Raw genomic sequence first — 18,884 nt, forward strand, 5'->3', positions numbered from 1 at the left:
CTCATCAACATAACAAAAGAGACTTTTATGGCTCTCTGTGCTTAGGAAATTCCAAGGGATTTAGGAGCTCTGTGCCAGAAACAGGTACCAAGCCCACTTATATATTTCTTACTTTAGATCACAATATTGCAAGAGGCCAGAAAAGATTCTTAGTAGGAACAAAGAAAATAGCAAGCACCAAATATTTATCAAGGCAGGCACCGTGCTGAGTGTGCTACATAAACTGTGTTGTTTAATCCTCTATCAGGTGGTAATCATCATCACGCCTGTTCAACTGAGGAACAAAATGAAGCTCAGATAGGTCTGTGGATTCTCTCCCAGTCCCTCAGCCAGTGAGTGAAAGAAGGGGAATCAAATCCAAGTTTGCAGGATTCCAAAGTCTATGCTTTTACAATGTGTCTAAGTGTTCATTCCAAATGGATTTCACTCCTTTTCTTTCATGGATGTTTTAGGTTGGGGGGGAGGTCAAGACAAGGAGAGAGAAACGAAAATAAACTCTAAGAAACCACTCACAACCATTTTGCTTTTTTTAGTGTTTGCTTGTCTAATATCACATCGTTGGAAAAGGAATACATTCCTCAAGCCTAGTGTTTTTATGAAGTTTGTAGATTATGATAATTCTCACCAATTTTAAGGTAAAAATGACAAATTGTTTACTGTCATAGAAAACTGGATTAAGTTCACAAACTAAGGTGGCTCCGAGTTCCTTTCACTGTTACAATAAAGCAGTTCAGAAAACGATAAATAGAATAAAAATATTTCTTTCGGAAAAATATAAAACTTTCATAAAAAATCTGTTTCTAGCTCGTCAGTATGGAATTTGTCACTAATCATTTTAAACTATGCCCTTTTATGCTTCTTCTGTCTCTCTTAGCTTTCTGAGTAGTTCTTTGATGTAACAAAGACAGTTTCAGACAAGATTTCAGTTCATCTGGAAAAAAAGGTTTAAGTCTGGAGGCAAAATGCAGTGTATTTAAAATTTATATACTCTACAATGCCTTTGTTCTGAACTTGAAGATCCTGCAAAACTTCTAAGCTTCTTTGGCTTCTTCCTCTAAGCTCATTTGTTCTTCCTTGGCTTATTATCATGCAACTGTGACTTTAACTAGTGGTTCCATCGTTTAACTACATGCAGAGTCATGGCTGACCCTTTCTGATCAATTGCCAATCCATACAGGTTTGACTGATAAAAGAGCCAATTAGATTTAAGCAAATTAAGGGACATCACCAATGTCAACCACTTATTAAACTGAATGCTGAATTCCATGCATACAAAACACTAATGCACTGAGCCCCATTAAGAGTTGAAATCCTAACCCCATTAGTAACTCCAGACCTTGAAGGGGTAAAGGTCATAAGAAAGTTTCATATTTATGGATTAACATTTGGAGTCTGCTTTATTTTTTTAATTCTTTTCCTGGAACTTTTGAACTTGCAGTATAATGCTATTCAAGAGCTTGGATTAAATATATTCTTCATTTCTAAGAGTATCTTAGTGGTAAATATGAGCATTATGCTATTACAAACAACCTAAAAATATAGTAATTGTAGAAATACAAAAGCCTGAGTACACACAAGTGGGTAAGGATATGCTACATAATTGAAGAAGAAAACAAAACAAAAGACCAAACTCCTCCAGTGGACCAAATAATATTTCAAATGAATTTTTAAAATAAAAAATGTGAGCTATAGGGATTTGCCACTGTCCTTCTATGTGCTGAGCTATTGGTCTCATGATCTCACTTGTCTTAATTTCCATCTTCAGAATAACTTGTGTTTATCATATTGTTTAATCATATTTTCCTTTTCTTTGGTCAAAGTTAAGACTTTTATTTTCTTAATACGATTAATTTGATTAAACAACATTAACGAAACAAGGAAGATCTGATAGAACTAACGAGGGTTTGAAATTAGATATTGCTGGACTTCTTTTCCCCAGCCTTATTGAGGTATAATTGGCAGACACAAAACTGCACGTTAATCATCATTTTTCTCATCAGAAGAAAACAGAGAGGGCTAGTATCAAATAAATGTTTCATAACCATTAACTAAGAGTTGATGTACCAGGGTAAAATTCTGTGTGCTATGTCCCCTTACCTCTCCCAAATTCCAGTGTTAACCAACGTCTGTTATCCTATGTTTACCTAAGTAAACTAACTACAATAGGAAAGGAACCAGAGTGATGAGTTAGTACAATTTGAGAATATTTCTTACTTCTAATACTCCTGCCCTTCTTATAGTCTGGGCTCACAATTACATCTGCATGGCCACAACATTTCTGCACTGGACAATTTTATACAGAGGAGGTCACCTTTTCCACAGCTGGCCATAATATAAGGTTGCTCACGTAGAAGGTGAGGTCTGAGCAGGCCTGAACAATGATAAGCTTACAACTTAAAACTGGTAATTAAGCTATCTTGACTGATTTATTTATTTACTCATTCACTCACTATTTATTCATTATGCACCTACCATGTGTCAGGTTTGGTCTAGGCATTGAAGGTAAAAATGTGAATAAGAAACAGTCCCTGCTGTGTAGGCTCTTATAACCAGTGATTGTGACAGTCAGATGAGACAGGCAATTTCAATATAATGGGATTGAACTTGGGGATACAGAAGGGCCCTATCTCAGCCTTGGTTGGTAAAAGGTGACTTCCCGATGGATTGACTTCCGAGTTGAAACCTAAAACATGAGTAGGACTTGGCCAGATGAAGGGGGTAAAGGAGGTTTTTCTGAGCCACATTTGAGAGCAAACACTTGATAAAGAAAAACAATTAGCATTTCTGTCTTGCCCAGACTTTCTATTCTTATGTTTTTAAACTACACTGGAAAGAAAACATAGCTAAGGGTGTTATTACAGATCTTGCATAATTCAGCATTGAAAGATAGTAGGAATTCAACATCACCATAAAAGAGATCTAATACTGAAATCAAGGAAATGGCAATAATGATAACAATCCAAATATAATGGAAAAGTAAATAGCATATAGAACTTTCTCTGCCCATAAGTTGGTTCGCTTCTGTACATCGGTTCATTTATTATTCATTTCGGTATGAAACACAGTTCACTGGATAAAGGCATGGAAGATTTCTTTAATAACTCTCAGTACTAATTTAATTCTACTTAAACACACATATTCTAGTGAATGCCACATGCTTTTCAGCATGATTTTATGTGTAAATCAGGATAATATGTTTTCAGATCATTAAGTAAAAGGAAGCATGAACTAAAACCTATTTAATCAATGAGGTATCACCTTTAAACTGCCACAAGGTCATAAAAAAGATAATTTCAAAGCTATAAGTTTCCTAATTGTAATCAACAACAATCTAATGATGAAAAGAAGTATGTCCTAATGGCTGTAATAAACTTGAGGAAATCACTGTCTGTCTTTGAAGACATTTTGCTTCCTCTTTTGGTGAAGGGCCATCTCCCAAATTCTGGATTTCTGAGTACATGAAGTGAATGATTGCATGATGCCCAGAGAGTGCTGGCTTCCGGAGCATTATGATAATGACATGGATAAGCAACCACAGAGTAGAGATGAAGATAAGACTCAGCAGTTGACTTCAGTCCAACTGTACCACCATAAAACAATATTCAGTTTCCTCCCGTTTGCATAATATTAACCCTTCTACTAACCCACTGACAGATATATTCGCACAGTGTATATTGAGTTAGCAATGGCAGCGTGCTGTGTTTAACTGAATCGTAGATACACACACACATATATTATAAATTATTAGGCCATACATTCCTAAACATACGGACAATGAATTAAATTCACCCCTTTTATGAATGCAATGTAAATTGCTGTAAATTACAAGCTATCTAAATCAGTGTTTAGCCAGAAAATGAGTATGAAACTCAAATACGTATTCTGTTAAGATGTCACTATACCACGGAAAAATCTCCATTAAAGCACTAATCACTCTTTAATACCTAAATATAAACAAGGGGTATTATATATTAAGGTATAGAGTCATCCCGATTTTTTATGCCTTCAAGCATATTGGGTTACAGTGAAAAATGAAGATAGGAATACCCAAAGTTTCTTTTGTTTTGTTTTGGTTTTCTGGTCTCAGTTCTTAAACAGGCACCCACCTAAATTCAATTCCCTTCTTTATTATTTGTTCATACAATACGCAACTGAGTTGATCTGCCCCAAAAGTCTCTTTCAAGCATTCTTTTCTTAAACAATGTGGCTTCTGCCATTTAGAGTTTCAAGTGTTTGGTAAATATCCATTCATTAATTCTTATAATGTCATAAAAGGTAGATAATAGTGAGTGGTTTTTATGACACAGCAGGTAATGAATTCTTCCTTGGAAGAGGGGTTCCATACGAATTGTAGATTAACCCTTATTTTCCTCTGGTGATGAGACTTTTGTTGCTCTTATACTCTTTATGACTGGAGAGGGATTTTATCCTGCCCTGCAGAATGCTCTTAACGTGGTAAGGACATTATCCTTTAGTACAGAACGCACTGGTTCCTGAAGCTGGGCTACAAGCCGACACTGGGTGTCCTAGGGTCCTTTTCCTTTGGTATTTTCAAAAAACATACATTTCTAAACACCAAATCGAGAATCATGTTCTTATTATTTTGAGGCATGCTTTCTGTTCAAGGGCTGTACATATCAATCTAAGGGAGATTTTTCTTCTTAATAATTAGTTCCCATAAACAGTTAAAACAAGGGTGGAGTTGATTGCAGATCACAATAATTCTGAATAAGTCAATCTTTTCTCATAGAAATAGTTAAAAATAGCCAGATTGTGTCGCATTTCACATGTGAAAATGACGCTATTGAACTCTAATCATTAGGATGTGGAATTTAAAGATGTTTTTCCAGTGGTGTGAATAGAGTTTTCCTATTCTATTACCCTCACTCTGCTTTTTTTTTTCTTTCTGTCAAATGACAGGTTTAGATATACATCTAAACTAGTTCTCCAAAAAACCAGGAATGAGAACCACTTGTATGAGAAAATTAAACCACAAATGGAAAACATAAATTTTGAATCTAAATGAAGTCTCAGACAAAAAAGCATTTCCCAATCTTCTTAACACGCATAAAGCAAGAGATACATGTGTGTGTACATACGCATACATGTAGACACAGTGTGAGATGAAAGCGGTCTCAATGAAACAACATCAATAAAAGGGTCTCAATAGAACAAAAAGAACAAAAGCAACCAGAAATACAACTGAGACTCTAAGTTCTAAAAAAATTAATTCTAACAATAAACAAGGTATTCAGTGGAGACTTAGCTCTAGGGCATTTATATACATTTAGATACCAACGTTGTTCATAGACTTACCCCCTGGCGGCATTGAAATCATTACGGGATCACTTATCAAGCTGCCTTGGCTATTTGAAACATTCACTTGTACTGTATAGTTAGTAAAAGGAACCAACCCATCGATGAGCACCGAAAGGTTGGTCTCTTCACCACTGTACATGACTTGTGTGCCATTCAGAAGAGTGTAGTTGTCATCTGCTGATTAAAAAAAGAAAAAATATTTAAATTGGTGCATACTTAAGGATTCTTTCCTGCTATTATTTGAATATTTTCTTGGGTTTCTAAATATACAGTACTAAACAGAACTATATATCAATGCCCTGAGAGACATTACATGTGCTATTATCAACATGCATACTTTTATTATTTTGTGAACAAAGTGTTCCCTGAGTTAATATTATGTTCTCTAATCTATTTAGCACAGGGATTGAAATAACTGGACTGATAGTCTAAGACAGTATGAAACCTAATCATAAGTATCATGCCTATAAGTAAAAATACTGGGCAGATATATAAATTGATCACTTAATGGATTATTTACAATTGTTTGAGATTTTTTTTAAATCCTTGAATTTTCTTTGATGTGCGGACTGGAAGGAAGTCACACTCTTTTCCCCCAAATGGAATGGTTCTGGATATAAACAGTACACACAAATGTATGTGTCATATGTTTCATTTATTATCAGTTGGTGTATTTTCTGCTCATTTCGCTTGAAAGGTGAGCTGACTGCTTTCTATCTAATGCCTCTTTAAATCAGATTTGGTCAAAATATCCTGAAAAGCCACTAGGGATGGGAAGTAATATGTGTCCACTTTGATTAGAAGACCTATTTTTTAGCTCTATGGGTAAATGCAGAGGTTGCCTAGCTGTATATAAGAATCACCATAAACGTGGCATCACCACGTCCTACCACTACCATCCTTCCAAAACTTCAGCAAACCCATTCTCAAATCTTAGCATGTCTAGGATATAGGAAAATACTGCTGTCTGATAACAATATTTTATCTCCCTCTTCTAGGCAACTGGGTTACACTCAAGGTTAAGGAGAGTTAGAAATTAGGCTTAAAATAAAAATAGGGCTACAACCGAAAACTGTATTGTAACATTTATTTCACTTTCTATGATAGATGCTTTCCTGAAAAGTTTCCATGAGGCAAATTTTTCAAAATATTGCTTAATTTGGTAAAATTTAGTTACACTTACTCTTAAAACACAGAAAAAATAATTAAGAATAGCAATATTTACTTCAAGTAGCCTTCTTCCTTTGCCAAAACACTTTTTACTATGTACCTTTAATTTTTCCCACATAAATTCTACAAAACATAAGCAAACAAAAACAAACATGATGCTGGACTTCAAGGGGAAAGCATATTTGCAAGATCCCTGGATACTGATATAATCTTTATTGTTTAAGTGTTTTAAAAGGTAAAATATGGTCACATATGAAAAGTGATCTTGTACTGTGCAGTAGACAAAATTTAATAGTTGCAGTATTTACAAAAATAGTATATTTTTACATAGTTGTATAGTGCAAAGGAAAGTACATAAATTTGGTGATCAAAGAGTTTCTGCATTTGAACCTGTCCTTATTCTTCAGTAGCATGCTCTTTGTAAGTTACTTAATATGTCTGAACCTCAGGTTTTTCTTCTGTGAACTAGGAATGAGGGTACTCCTTCAATTGCCATGTTATTACCAAGGTTAAGTGGGATTTCTTTACAGCAGATGTTCATCAACAGCAGCTAAGAATATTACTGTTTCTTGTAATCCATACAGCAGATACATTCCAGACAAATATTTAGAACTAGCAAGTGATTAAGAATTATTCACTCTGTATTTTACTTTCTCAACTACCTACCTACTATATTCCCCCCCACCTCCATCCAACAATATATTATTAATCAAAATTCTAAGGTTTTTCAATTAATAGAACAACACTAATCTCATTCACTATCACTGGGCAATTGTTCCATCAGGTTGTATTTCAAACTCTAAAATTAATAAAGATCAAATGATGAAAAGACGAGCTCATATCTAGTTATGAGCATGGGTAAGGTAACTTTAAAAATATATCAAATTTTTAAAAAGATACTTATAATAACTTTGGGTTGGAGAACTTAGCTGAGAATTTTATTGCTGCAAAATACACAGGTAGGTTAAATGTTTTTCATGAACAGAAGAAATCCCTAGTTAGTGCAAGAATTTATTACTCTGAACTTGAAATTGGCAAAGGACTGGTTTGTTCCAAAGAAAATAAATGGTACTTATGGGCTAAAACATGGGACTAATAATTTCTATCCGTGTTTAGTAAAACAAGATAAAGACATATTCACAGCTTAAGAATGGTTCTAAGTTCCCAAAATTTGAATAGACAACACAAATATATATGTGAAGAAGTTATGAAACCTACAAAGTAGCTGTTGATAATTTCCTAATGCATTGAAAAGACATTTCCAAACTATGCTACACTAGCTTTCATAGATTCTTTACAACAGGTCAGCTTGATTATTGAGCTCCAGCTGCACGCAGGGAGTAGACTTTGCTAGGTGCTGATAACAGCATGCACCAAACAAGTAAGACATAGTTCTTACACTCAAGAAACTTGGTTAAGATTAATATGAATCCCTTCTAACCACGGTCTAAGACAAATTTCATTATCCACATCTGAAGATCTTCTCAAGTTCCCATAATGCCTAGCTCCTTAAAAACATTTTCAGTTATAGTTGAAACAATTGCTGCTATTGTCACATGCCCAGCTGTAAAATTTCAAAAAGGTCAGTTTATCCCAGGAGACCCAGGCAGATGCTCTATTGCTTCTAAAGTAGTATAACTGTACACATCTTACAAAAGATGGTAAACTGCAAAACAACAATGAAAATTATAAAAATAAGCCAGGAGAATACAGTTTTACACATTTTAAGGCTGGTGCAATTGTAAGCTCAATGAGTTAACATCTATAATGATAACATTGGTGAGGTTTTTTCCCTTGTATTTTGTTTGTCTTTGAAGCAAATTTCAGGCTGTAAAACGAACACTATTGCCAGCTTTGAAAATGGCATGGCAGGGGGAAATATATTAAGTACCACTTTATTCTAAGTTTCCCAGATAACATTAATACATGGTAATTATACAATTAGTTGTAACATTAAGTCCTAGTTATAGAACAATGATTACTCAGTAATTATAAGAAGTATATAATTACTCAATAATTATGAGAAGTATGCAATTACATAACCGTTTCGTTCAGCTGAAAAAAGAACGTGTGCATCTCCAGGAAGCATGCAGCTGAGTGAGTCAAATGTTCTCTCAGTCCCACTAACATACAACTCACTTCACAGACCTGGAGCAAATGACAGGATTTCAACCCTTGCTGAAGCTCAAAAATCTCCAGATTCAAAACCAAAACAGGATCCAGAGGTTTCAGCTCTTCTCCACTTCATTCTCCCTGCCTTCTTTCTTCCTTTGAATTTTACCAATTTGGGCTCCTAAATATTGGGGGGAAAAATCTTAAAAATGCAGGTCCTCTGATCCTCCCTTTTTTTTTTTTTTTTTTTTTGCAAGGGCTTTCTCTAGTTGTGGCAAGTGGGGGCCACTCTTCATTACGGTGCGCGGGCCTCTCACTATCGCGGCCTCTCTTGTTGCGGAGCACAGGCTCCAGACGCGCAGGCTCAGTAGTTGTGGCTCACGGGCCTAGTTGCTCCACGGCATGTGGGATCTTCGCAGACCAGGGCTCGAACCCGTGTCCCCTGCATTGGCAGGCAGATTCTCAACCACTGCGCCACCAGGGAAGCCCTGATCCTCCCTTTTGAGAGGGTTGGGCTTTACCACTTTTCTCTGCATAAACTTTGTTTTCAGTGGGCTGGAAAAGGCAGCCCTGTTGGTTCAGCCTCAAGAATCAAGCTAGAAAATGCTCAAGGGATAAGCATTTCCTATCACAAGTGACCACTCCTGTCTGGTCGGCCTCAGCGCTGACCCTCTCTGTGAGCATAAGTGGATGGTGCAGGCCCGGTTAAGAGTCTGTGTTCTGGAACCACAGCTCCCCATCTTCCCGCCTCCAGGCACTGTGAGTTTGGAGTCCCCCTCGCCCACCTTCTTTGGCTGTGGTCTGCGCCATCGGGCTTTAAGTGGGGATTGCACTAAACTCTTTACACAGTAGGACTGTCTGTACCTGTGTTCCAGGGCTCACCCACGTCAAAATCGCCTGGGGGGTACTTCAAAAACATTCACACACCTGAGTTCCACTCCAGAACTACTGAAGGATAACATCAGAGGGTATCAGGAATCACACGGAGATTCTTCTGAAGTATGCAGAACTACTGATTTTAGCGTTATTTAATCCATGTTCAAGGTGGTCTTAAAGTAATGATCAAAATTCATTTTCTTTGCTTGCAAAAATAATGAGGTTGCATTTGGCATTCTTATTAATGATGCATTTAGATTCTAGCTTTGGGCTGTAAAATGTTTACTCTATTAGTGAAACAATGCATCTTTAGAAAGTGTAAACCTAACTTTTAAACCAGACTGTCTTAACAGACTACAAAATCTAGTACAGTTGTTCTATAAGAAAACTTATAACATGCATACAAATAATTTTAAAAATGAATAAAAAAAGAAAAGAAAAGGAAAAGCTATATCACGCAAACAGCAACCCTAAGAGAATTGGCTATACTAATATCAGATAAAATAGACTGTTAGACAAAAGCCGTTATTAGAGATAAAGAGAGATGTTTAAAAATGATAACAGGTTATTCCATCGGGAATATATAATAATTATGGGCATGTATGCACCTATATATTTCTGATTTTGATCATAATAAATTTTTTTTGCTCATTCTAGATTTTATAATAAATGAAACCATGAAGTATGTAAAAAATGAATAAACATTATTGCACACCTGAGAACAATATCTTAAGAATTTCTGAATTAAGTGTCTCTCTCCCTTTCTTTCTCTCTCTACTGAGGATTCAGTGGAAAGGGAGGATTCTTTGTACACTGGCCAGTATCATGCAATCACAAGGAAGAAACATATTTCATATAGATCACACAAAATTTTAAAATAAAATCCTAGATGGTATTTCAGAATATTCCACTTTCTAAAGGATTTCCAGAAAGGTTAATTCTTTCAGTCCTACTTTTCTATTTTATTTTGAAGAAAAAAAGTGTTAAATGAAGAAACAATCAAAATAAATGTCATATGCCCAACAGATTTCACATGTAAGGAAGTTTTCCTTCAGCTTCAAATACAAAGACCTACTAAAATATTAACAACGTGAATGCCCATTTCTAAGGCTAAAATCTTACTTTTAATGTTCTTATTTGCTGAATAGTAGGATATTTTCTATATAATTAGTTTTTAAGCCAAAACCAGTATAAACAGACATTTTCACATGTATGATTCACAGATGCGTAAGTGATGGCTATTCCGGGAATATCATCCCGTGGGGTTCTCTAGATTGAAATAACATAAATGGGTATCCTTTCCCATTCTTGTTATAATCATTGTCACAAGAATTTTAATGCACCATATATTCCATAATTTTTTTTTCCTCTGTGCTGTACTGCTCTGACCTTTTCAATATTCTATAATTTGACTGGCTGGCCATTTCAGTTCTCTCCTTCTTACAGCCTTATTAACTTGTGGGAAAGAGGTGAAATGAACAACCAATCAGAACACATAATACTGCAAAGGTCAGCGTAGTCTTGTAACTATCATCACACACAGAAGACTGTATGCCAGGCATTAACATCCTGATATCTTATTCATGTGACAAAGATGGTAACAAGAACAGAAAATGGCACAACATGAATCCATTCTCATGAAAAAGATCATAATAAGGAATGACAGCGAACAAACCAAACTGATTCTTGTTATCATGTGAGGTTTTACATGTCAGACCTGGTCCTGTTTAAGTTAGCCTTTTTCTGAATCCAATTACACCTTATGGTAGAAAAGGTGTTGACTAATTTTCCCACTTCCGGCTGGAAAAAGAAAATGTTATATTTTGTCCTGTATTGGGGTCTCAATTTTAGTGTTGTTCAGCCTCACCTCATCATTACAGAATTCTGCCAATCCTGAAATCAAAAGACATTGAATGGCAGATCACAGATTAGGGCCGTGTGGCCAAAATGCCTTTTAATGGGAGCTAAGAATTCTAGGTCATCTAGACAACACATATTAATATTTAAGTCACTTTTATTTCTTCTTTCTAAGGAGATTATTTCAAATTATTCTACCCATGATGCAAATGTATCCTCCAAACATCATTATTCTAATAGATCTTACTTTGGTAGAAATCTGAAAGTATTTAAGTTACTATATAGGTAAAAGGACCTATTCCTGTCTTTAAGTTTTTGCCAGTGTAGAAAACCTTTATAGATCTCTACCTACATAGCTGTCTTCTCCACAGAACATTTTGAAAGAGAAAAAAAAAAAAAAAAAATAGCCTGTGAAGCACTTAGGCCTCTGAGGACAGTATTCTATTAATGCATCATACTTTTACCATTATTGTAATTACTCTAATGTGATGTTTAATTAGTTGTCATCTAGTAAAAGCCATACTTCTTTGATTCCTCTTTAAATTTGTCATTCTACTGTTAGGACAATTGTAGTTCAGGGAATAAATACATAGAGTATTTCATCAATTCACCAAAAGGTGCTTCAGAAACATTTGCCCTGAGTCTGTGCTCATACAAGAGCAATAACAGTTCTATAGATATTAAGGATCTTTTTGTTTTGTTTTGATTTTTTTAAATGTACGGGCAAGGGTATACTAAAGTTGCAATGACTACCCTTCTAAATATTTTAAGTACCATTTTTTAAAGTCCTTTGGGGCATGGTTTCTTTTCATCAAGTTTGCTCTATGTACCACAGTCAGATTTCCTAAATGCTCTTATTTTATTAACATCAGAAAATAATTATATATAAACAGTGAATTCAGAGATTGATTATGTATGTGGTAAATTAGGGAAGTATGGTCCATTTTTACCAACTATGTTGTGCTCTGAAAAGTCAGATTTTTTTTCTCCTTTAAGCTTTTTTTCCCCCATTTGGACAAACTGTCAAAATGAACAAACAATTGCCATTATCTCAATTAGCCAAGAGCCGTTTGGGAAAATATGCTCCCACAGAAAGCAGTCTCTAGATTCCAATCTAAACATTGGACAGACATGAGCTTGACTAATCAATGAACAGAAGATGCTGTAGGAGAGCCTTACTAAACACACTGACCATGCTGAGCCTTGAGTACCACTGGTATCAGATGGAGAACTTAACAAGCATCAATCACAGAACAGAGTCAGTCACCAATTCTTAATAAAATGTTTATAATCTTAGTTTCAATGCTTAGATACATGCTTGAGACAGAGCCTCCATTAAAGGAGAACATGGATTTTCGGAGCACAGTATGTGGGTGAGAATTGCGTCATGTTTTGCTGGTGATTCTATCAGCTTTATTCACTGCAGTCATAGAGTCACGTGTTCCTGGGCTAGTTATCTATTGCTGTGTCATCATCTTAGCACAAACTGAGCAGCTCAAAACAACATGCATTTCTTATCTCATAGTCTCTGTGGGTCATAAGTCTGGGCAGATCTTATCTGGGTCCTCTTGCTCAGGGTCTCAAAAGGGCTGCAATCAAGGTGTTGCCTTGGACTATAGCCTTATCTCAAGGTTCTACTGGAGAAGGATCTCCTCCAGCTCAGGTAGTTGTTGCAGCATTTGGTTCCTTGCAGGCTGTTGGAACTGAGGGCCTCATTTTCTTGCTGGCTATTGCCTGGAGGCTGCCCTCATTCCTTCCCACATGGGCCTCCCCAACATGGCTGCTTGCTTTATCAAAGCCCACAAGGGAGAGAGTCTCCTGGCAAGGTGGTTTACAATCTTAGGTATCACTGTCAGAACTAACAGCCCATCCTCTTTTGCCATAGTCTATTGGTTAAATACAAGTCACAGGTTTTGACCACATGCAAGGGGAGGGGATTATACAAAGGCGTAAGTACCAGGAAGAGGGGATAATCAGATGCCATCTTAGAGTCTGTGTGTTACAGGTTCTAGGCTATGGATATGAATCACCTTGCTGGAAAGAGATTTAGGAATAAATTGTGAACTTTCAAAGGTTTATATTTTTGAACTTATGGTTACCAAAGAGGAAAGATGGGGGGAGGGATAAATTAGGAGGTTGGGATTAACATATACACACTACTATATATAAAATAATCAAAAAGGACCTACTGTACAGCACAGGGAACTCTGCTCAATACTCCATAATAACCTATATGGGAAAAGAAGCTGAAAGAGAATAGATATATGTGTATGTATAACTGAATCACTTTGCTGTACACCTGAAACTAACACAACATAGTAAATCAACCATACTCCAATATAAAATAAACATTTGAAAGACAAAACAAAAACAAACAAACAAAAAACCCAAAACTAAACCAAAAACCAAAACAAAAAACCCCAAACAAACAAACAAAAAGTTTATGTTTTTGGAGAAGAATAGATCAATTAGTATAACAGAATTGCCTTTCCAAAATACCTAACAACATGGAAAAATTAGAACAAAAATAATAACATTAACAAGATCAGCTGAAAATCTTGGAGCACATATAAAGGGAAAGGAACAAATAAATGGCATTGACTTTGAAATCTCACAAAAAGTTCCTAATTTTGCTCCTGGAGAAAGAAATATAAACCAAGGAACCTTCTCTAATTTGAAATGAAGTGAACCTGAGTAGAGTTTGTACAGACAGGAAGAGGAGTCAGGGCTGGCCACCCTGCTAATCTTGTGCTGAGTTGGGGGAAGAAGCTGAGGTCCCCGGGAGTGGGAGATACATGTGCCTAAATGGAGGGGGTGCTGCTTCAAAGGACAGTTAATGGGATCTCGGAAGAGACAGAGAAACTAGATGTCCTAGAATCTTGTTCAATGCATCCATCCATATCCTCTATTTCACTCCCATTCCTCCCACCTTTACTCCAAGGCTATGGACAAGTACATTAACAGCAACACCTAGTTCTCAAAGTTTAGGTTGAAGGAAGACTAACTAGCACCAGAAAGAAAAGATGTACACCATAGTGAGAACAAATGAAAAGTCTGGACCGAGCTGCCCATACTAGGCATAAGCCAGATGAATTTGAAGGAAGAAATATGAAATATGCGTACATATAGCCAAAAGGAAAGACAGGATCCCAAGATAAAAAGACAACCACAGAGCTCCAAGGGAAAAAAAAGATAAGTATTCCCTATAAGATGAAAAAGGATATTGCAGAGGCAGAGAAACAAATTGGAAATTAGAAAAAAAAAATCATGAAGGATTTAATAGACAAGTGAGAAAAAGCAAGGAACAGAATAGCAACAGCTAAAATCTAAATCGATAGCATGATGGAAAGCCTCGAGATAATCATCATCAATGTGTAAGAAAAAAGATCAAGAAATTACAACAGAGAGAAGATGATAGAGATGTGGAGAGAAAATGATCAGAAATATAATTTAATTAATTATTATTATTATTATTTTGGTAAATGAAAGGATAGTGAAAGCTCACGTGGGCACTTGACCACAAGATTGCCAGTTGGATGCCAGTTAGGTATTTTGGAAAGGCAATTCTTCCAGCTTGGGACCAAGAAGCAGGATGAGGCAAAACAAGGCATGGCTTAGGGTCAGTTAGGGTTTCTTCTCACTGTCTCGAGAATTGTTGAGAATGCAGAAGCAGAGCTGCAATTGTCCAGGGCTGCTAAGTGGTGGTGCTGCTGCCAGTGGGGGTGTCCTCCTGTACGTAACCTGAGGCACAAGCTTGTCTGGGCCAAGCTATTTGTAGTTTCTGTACAAGTATGACTCTACCACTTTCTTGTCCACTTTTTGGACTGCGCAGTTCTCTTACGATAATTCATTTTTGCCTTAATTAACCAGAGCTGTTTCTGTTGCTTGCTACCAAGAAACCACTCATGAATTGAGAAAGGTCTGAAATGATGTTTGTCATTTGTTAACATTAGTTACTTATAGGTAGTGGGATTTTCATGAATCCCATTACTCTATATTACATGAATTTTTAAGTTAGCATGCATAATTTTTGTGAAATCCAGAGAATCATGAGAGGGTTGAAAGATCCAAGGAAACTATATGAATTGTATTTAGACTTATAAATAAATCGGGATCCAAAATCTACAGGCTACAAGCCAAATCTGGCCAGAAACCTGTACTTGTAAATAAAGTTTTATTAGAACACAGACAATTACACATCTAGGCATTGTCATGTTACAACCGCACAATTCAGCGGTTATGGTAAGACCATGTTGCCTGTAAAGTTTAAAATGTTTACTATGTGGCCCTTTACTGAAAAAGTTTGTTATCCTCTGAATTAAACAACTGAAGTGACAACCTTTTAAAAATGGTCTGCCTTCCTGAATAAAGAGATTTACAATTTTTACATTGATTTTCTTGAGTAAACTCTTTAAAGAGTGGAACAGGGTATGTTGGAAACAATACTGTATTGATGGAGCCCTATCTTACATTGCTGCACTGTACTGTTGTTGATGCTTTGAAGGCCTTTCACTATCCAGTGCTTATAAATGCAAATTACTGAGAAGGAAAAAAAAAGCAGGAAGAAAATATGTTATAGAAAGTCCCTAATTCCACATGCCCAGGAAGTTTGCAAATGGAAATCCAAGTACATCATAGTGACAATAGCTGCTGTTCTAAAGGTTTGATAAAAGTAACTGAAGAGGGGACCTTCAAGATGGTGGAGGAGTAAGACATGGAGATCACCTTCCTCCTCACAAATACATCAGAAATACATCTACATGTGGAACAACTCCTACAGAACACCTACTGAACGCTGGCAGAAGACCTCAGACTTCCCAAAAGGCAAGAAAATCCCCACGTACCTGAGTGGGGCAAAAGAAAAAAGGAAAAACAGAGACAAAAGAATAGGGAAGGGACGTGAACCTCTGGGAGGGAGCTGTGAAGGAGGAAAAGTTTCCACACACGAGGAAGCCCCTTCACTGGCGGAGATGAGGGGTTGGCGGGGGGGAGCTTTGGAGCCATGGAGGAGAGCGCAGCAACAGGGGTGCAGAGGGCAAAGCGGAGAGATTTCCGCACAGAAAATCACTGTCAACCAGGACTCACCAGCCTGAGAGGCTTGTCTGCTCACCCACTGGGGTGGGTGGGGGCTGGGAGCTGAGGCTCGGGCTTTGGAGGTTGGATCCCAGGGAGAGGACTGGGGTTGGCTGCACGAACACAGCCTAAGGGGGCTAGTGCACCACAGCTAGCCAGGAGGGAGTCCAGGAAAAACTCTGGACCTGCCTAAGAAGCAAGAGACCATTGTTTTGGGGTTCACAAGGAGAGGGGATTCCTTCCCTGTCTGCCCACAGAAGGCAGAGGACTGCCTAAATGAGCTCCAGAGAGAGGCGCGAGCCGCAGCTATCAGCTCGGACCCCAGCAATGGGTGTGAAACTCTAACACTGCTGCTGTAGCCCTCAAGAATCCTGTGTGCAAGCACAAGTCACTATCCACATGCCCTCCACCCCCACCCCCTGGGAGCCTGTGTGTGCAGCCCGCCACTGCCAAGATCCCATGATCCAGGGACAACTTCCCCAGGAGAACACATGGGCGTGCCTCAGGCTGTTGCAATGTCATGCCTGCCTCTGCCATCGCAGGCTCATCCCACATTCCAATTATAACCACCGTACCCCTCCCTCCGCCCACCTCCAGCATGAGTGAGCCAGAGCCCCCTAATCAGCCACAGCTTTAACCCAATCCTGTCTGGGTGGGAACAGATGCCTGAGGGTGACATACACACAGAGGTGGGGCCAAATCCAAAGCTGAACTCTGGGAGCTGTGCGAACAAAGAAGAGAAAGGGAAATCTCTCCCAGCAGCCTCAGGAGCAGCAGATTAAATCCCCACAAGGAACTTGAGGTACCGTGAATCTGTGGAATACCTGAACAAACAATGAATCAGTCCAAAATTGAGGCAGTGGACTTTGGAAGCAACTGTAGACATGGTGTTTGCTGTCTGAGACTGATTTGTTTCTGATTTTTATGTTTACCTTAGCATAGTTTTTAGCGCTTGTTATCATTGGTGGATTTGTTTATTGGTTTGGTTGCTCTCTTCATTTTTTTTATTACTTTTTTTAAATTTTAATAATTTTTTAAATTTTTTATTTTAATTTTGTAATTTTACTTCTTTTATTTATTTATTTATTTATTTATTTAAAATTATTATTTTTTCTTTCTTTTTTTCTCCCTTTTCTTCTGAGCCATGTGGCTGAAAGGGTCTTGGTGCTCCGGCCTGGTGTCAGGCCTGAGCCTCTGAGGTGGGAGAGCCGAATTCAGGACATCTGTCCACCAGAGACCGCCCAGCTCCACGTAATATCAAATGGCGAAAGCGCTCCCAGAGATCTCCATCTCAACGCTACCCCATGTAATATCAATCGGCAAGAGCTCTCCCAGAGATCTCCATCTCAACGCTAAGACCCAGCTCCACCCAACGGCCAGCCAGCTCCAGTGCTGGATGTCCCAGGCCAAACAACTAGCAACACAGGAAACAACCCCACCCATTAGCAGAGAGGCTGCCTAAAATCATATTAAGTTCACAGACACCCCAAAACACACAACGAGATGTGGTCCTGCCCATCAGAAAGACAAGATCCAGCTCCACCTACCAGAACACAGGCACCAGTCTCCTCCACCAGGAAGCCTACACAAGCCACTGAACCAACCTTACCCACTGGTGGCAGACACCAAAAACAATGGGAACTATGAACATGCAGCCTGAGAAAAGGAGACCCCAAACACAGTAAGTAAAGCAAAATGAGAAGACAGAGAAACACACAGCACATGAAGGAGCAAGGTAAAAACCCGCCAGAACAAACAAATGAACAGGAAATAGGCAGTCTACCTGAAAAAGAATTCAGAATAATGATAGTAAAGATGATCCAAAATCTTGGAAATAGAATGGAGAAAATACAATAAATGTTTAACAAGGACCTAGAAGAACTAAAGAGCAAACAAACAGTGATGAACAACATAATAAATGAAATTAAAAATTCTCTAGAAGGAATCAATAGCAGAATAATTGAGGCAAAAGAATGGATAAGTGACCTGGAAGATAAAATAGTGGAAAGAACTACTGCAGAGCAGAATAAAGAGAAAAGAATGAAAAGAATTGAGGACAGTCTTGGAGACCTCTGGGACAACATTAAATGCACCAACATTCGAATTATAGGGGTCCCAGAAGAAGAAGAGAAAAAGAAAGGGACTGAGAGAATATTCGAAGAGATTATAGCTGAAAATTTCCCTAACATGGGAAAGAAAACAGTCAATTCCAAGAAGCACAGAGAGTCCCATACAGGATAAATCCAAGGAGAAACACACCAAGACACATATTAAACTATCAAAAATTAAATACAAAGAAAAAATATTAAAAGCAGCAATGGAAAAGCAACAAAAAACATACAGGGAATCCCCATAAGGTTAACAGCTAATCTTTCAGCAGAAACTCTGCAAGCCAGAAGGGAGTGGCAGGACATATTTAAAGTGATGAAAGGGAAAAACCTACAACCAAGATTACTCTACCCAGCAAAGATCTCATT

The 18,884-nt window shown here is 37.6% G+C and overlaps 1 protein-coding gene across 1 annotated transcript in view; it reads right to left on the minus strand.

The window, feature by feature from the left end:
• The window catches only part of USH2A (usherin), a 795,289-nt gene that overhangs the window by 316,401 nt on the left and 460,004 nt on the right, over nucleotides 1-18,884 (minus strand). Inside the window, exon 37 of the mRNA XM_061185303.1 lies at nucleotides 5,317-5,496. Within this exon, the coding sequence (XP_061041286.1) occupies nucleotides 5,317-5,496 (180 nt within the window). The remainder of the gene's footprint in view (nucleotides 1-5,316; nucleotides 5,497-18,884) is intronic.

The sequence above is a fragment of the Eubalaena glacialis genome, chromosome 3, assembly GCF_028564815.1.
Source record: "Eubalaena glacialis isolate mEubGla1 chromosome 3, mEubGla1.1.hap2.+ XY, whole genome shotgun sequence".
Taxonomy (NCBI): Eukaryota; Metazoa; Chordata; class Mammalia; order Artiodactyla; family Balaenidae; genus Eubalaena; species Eubalaena glacialis.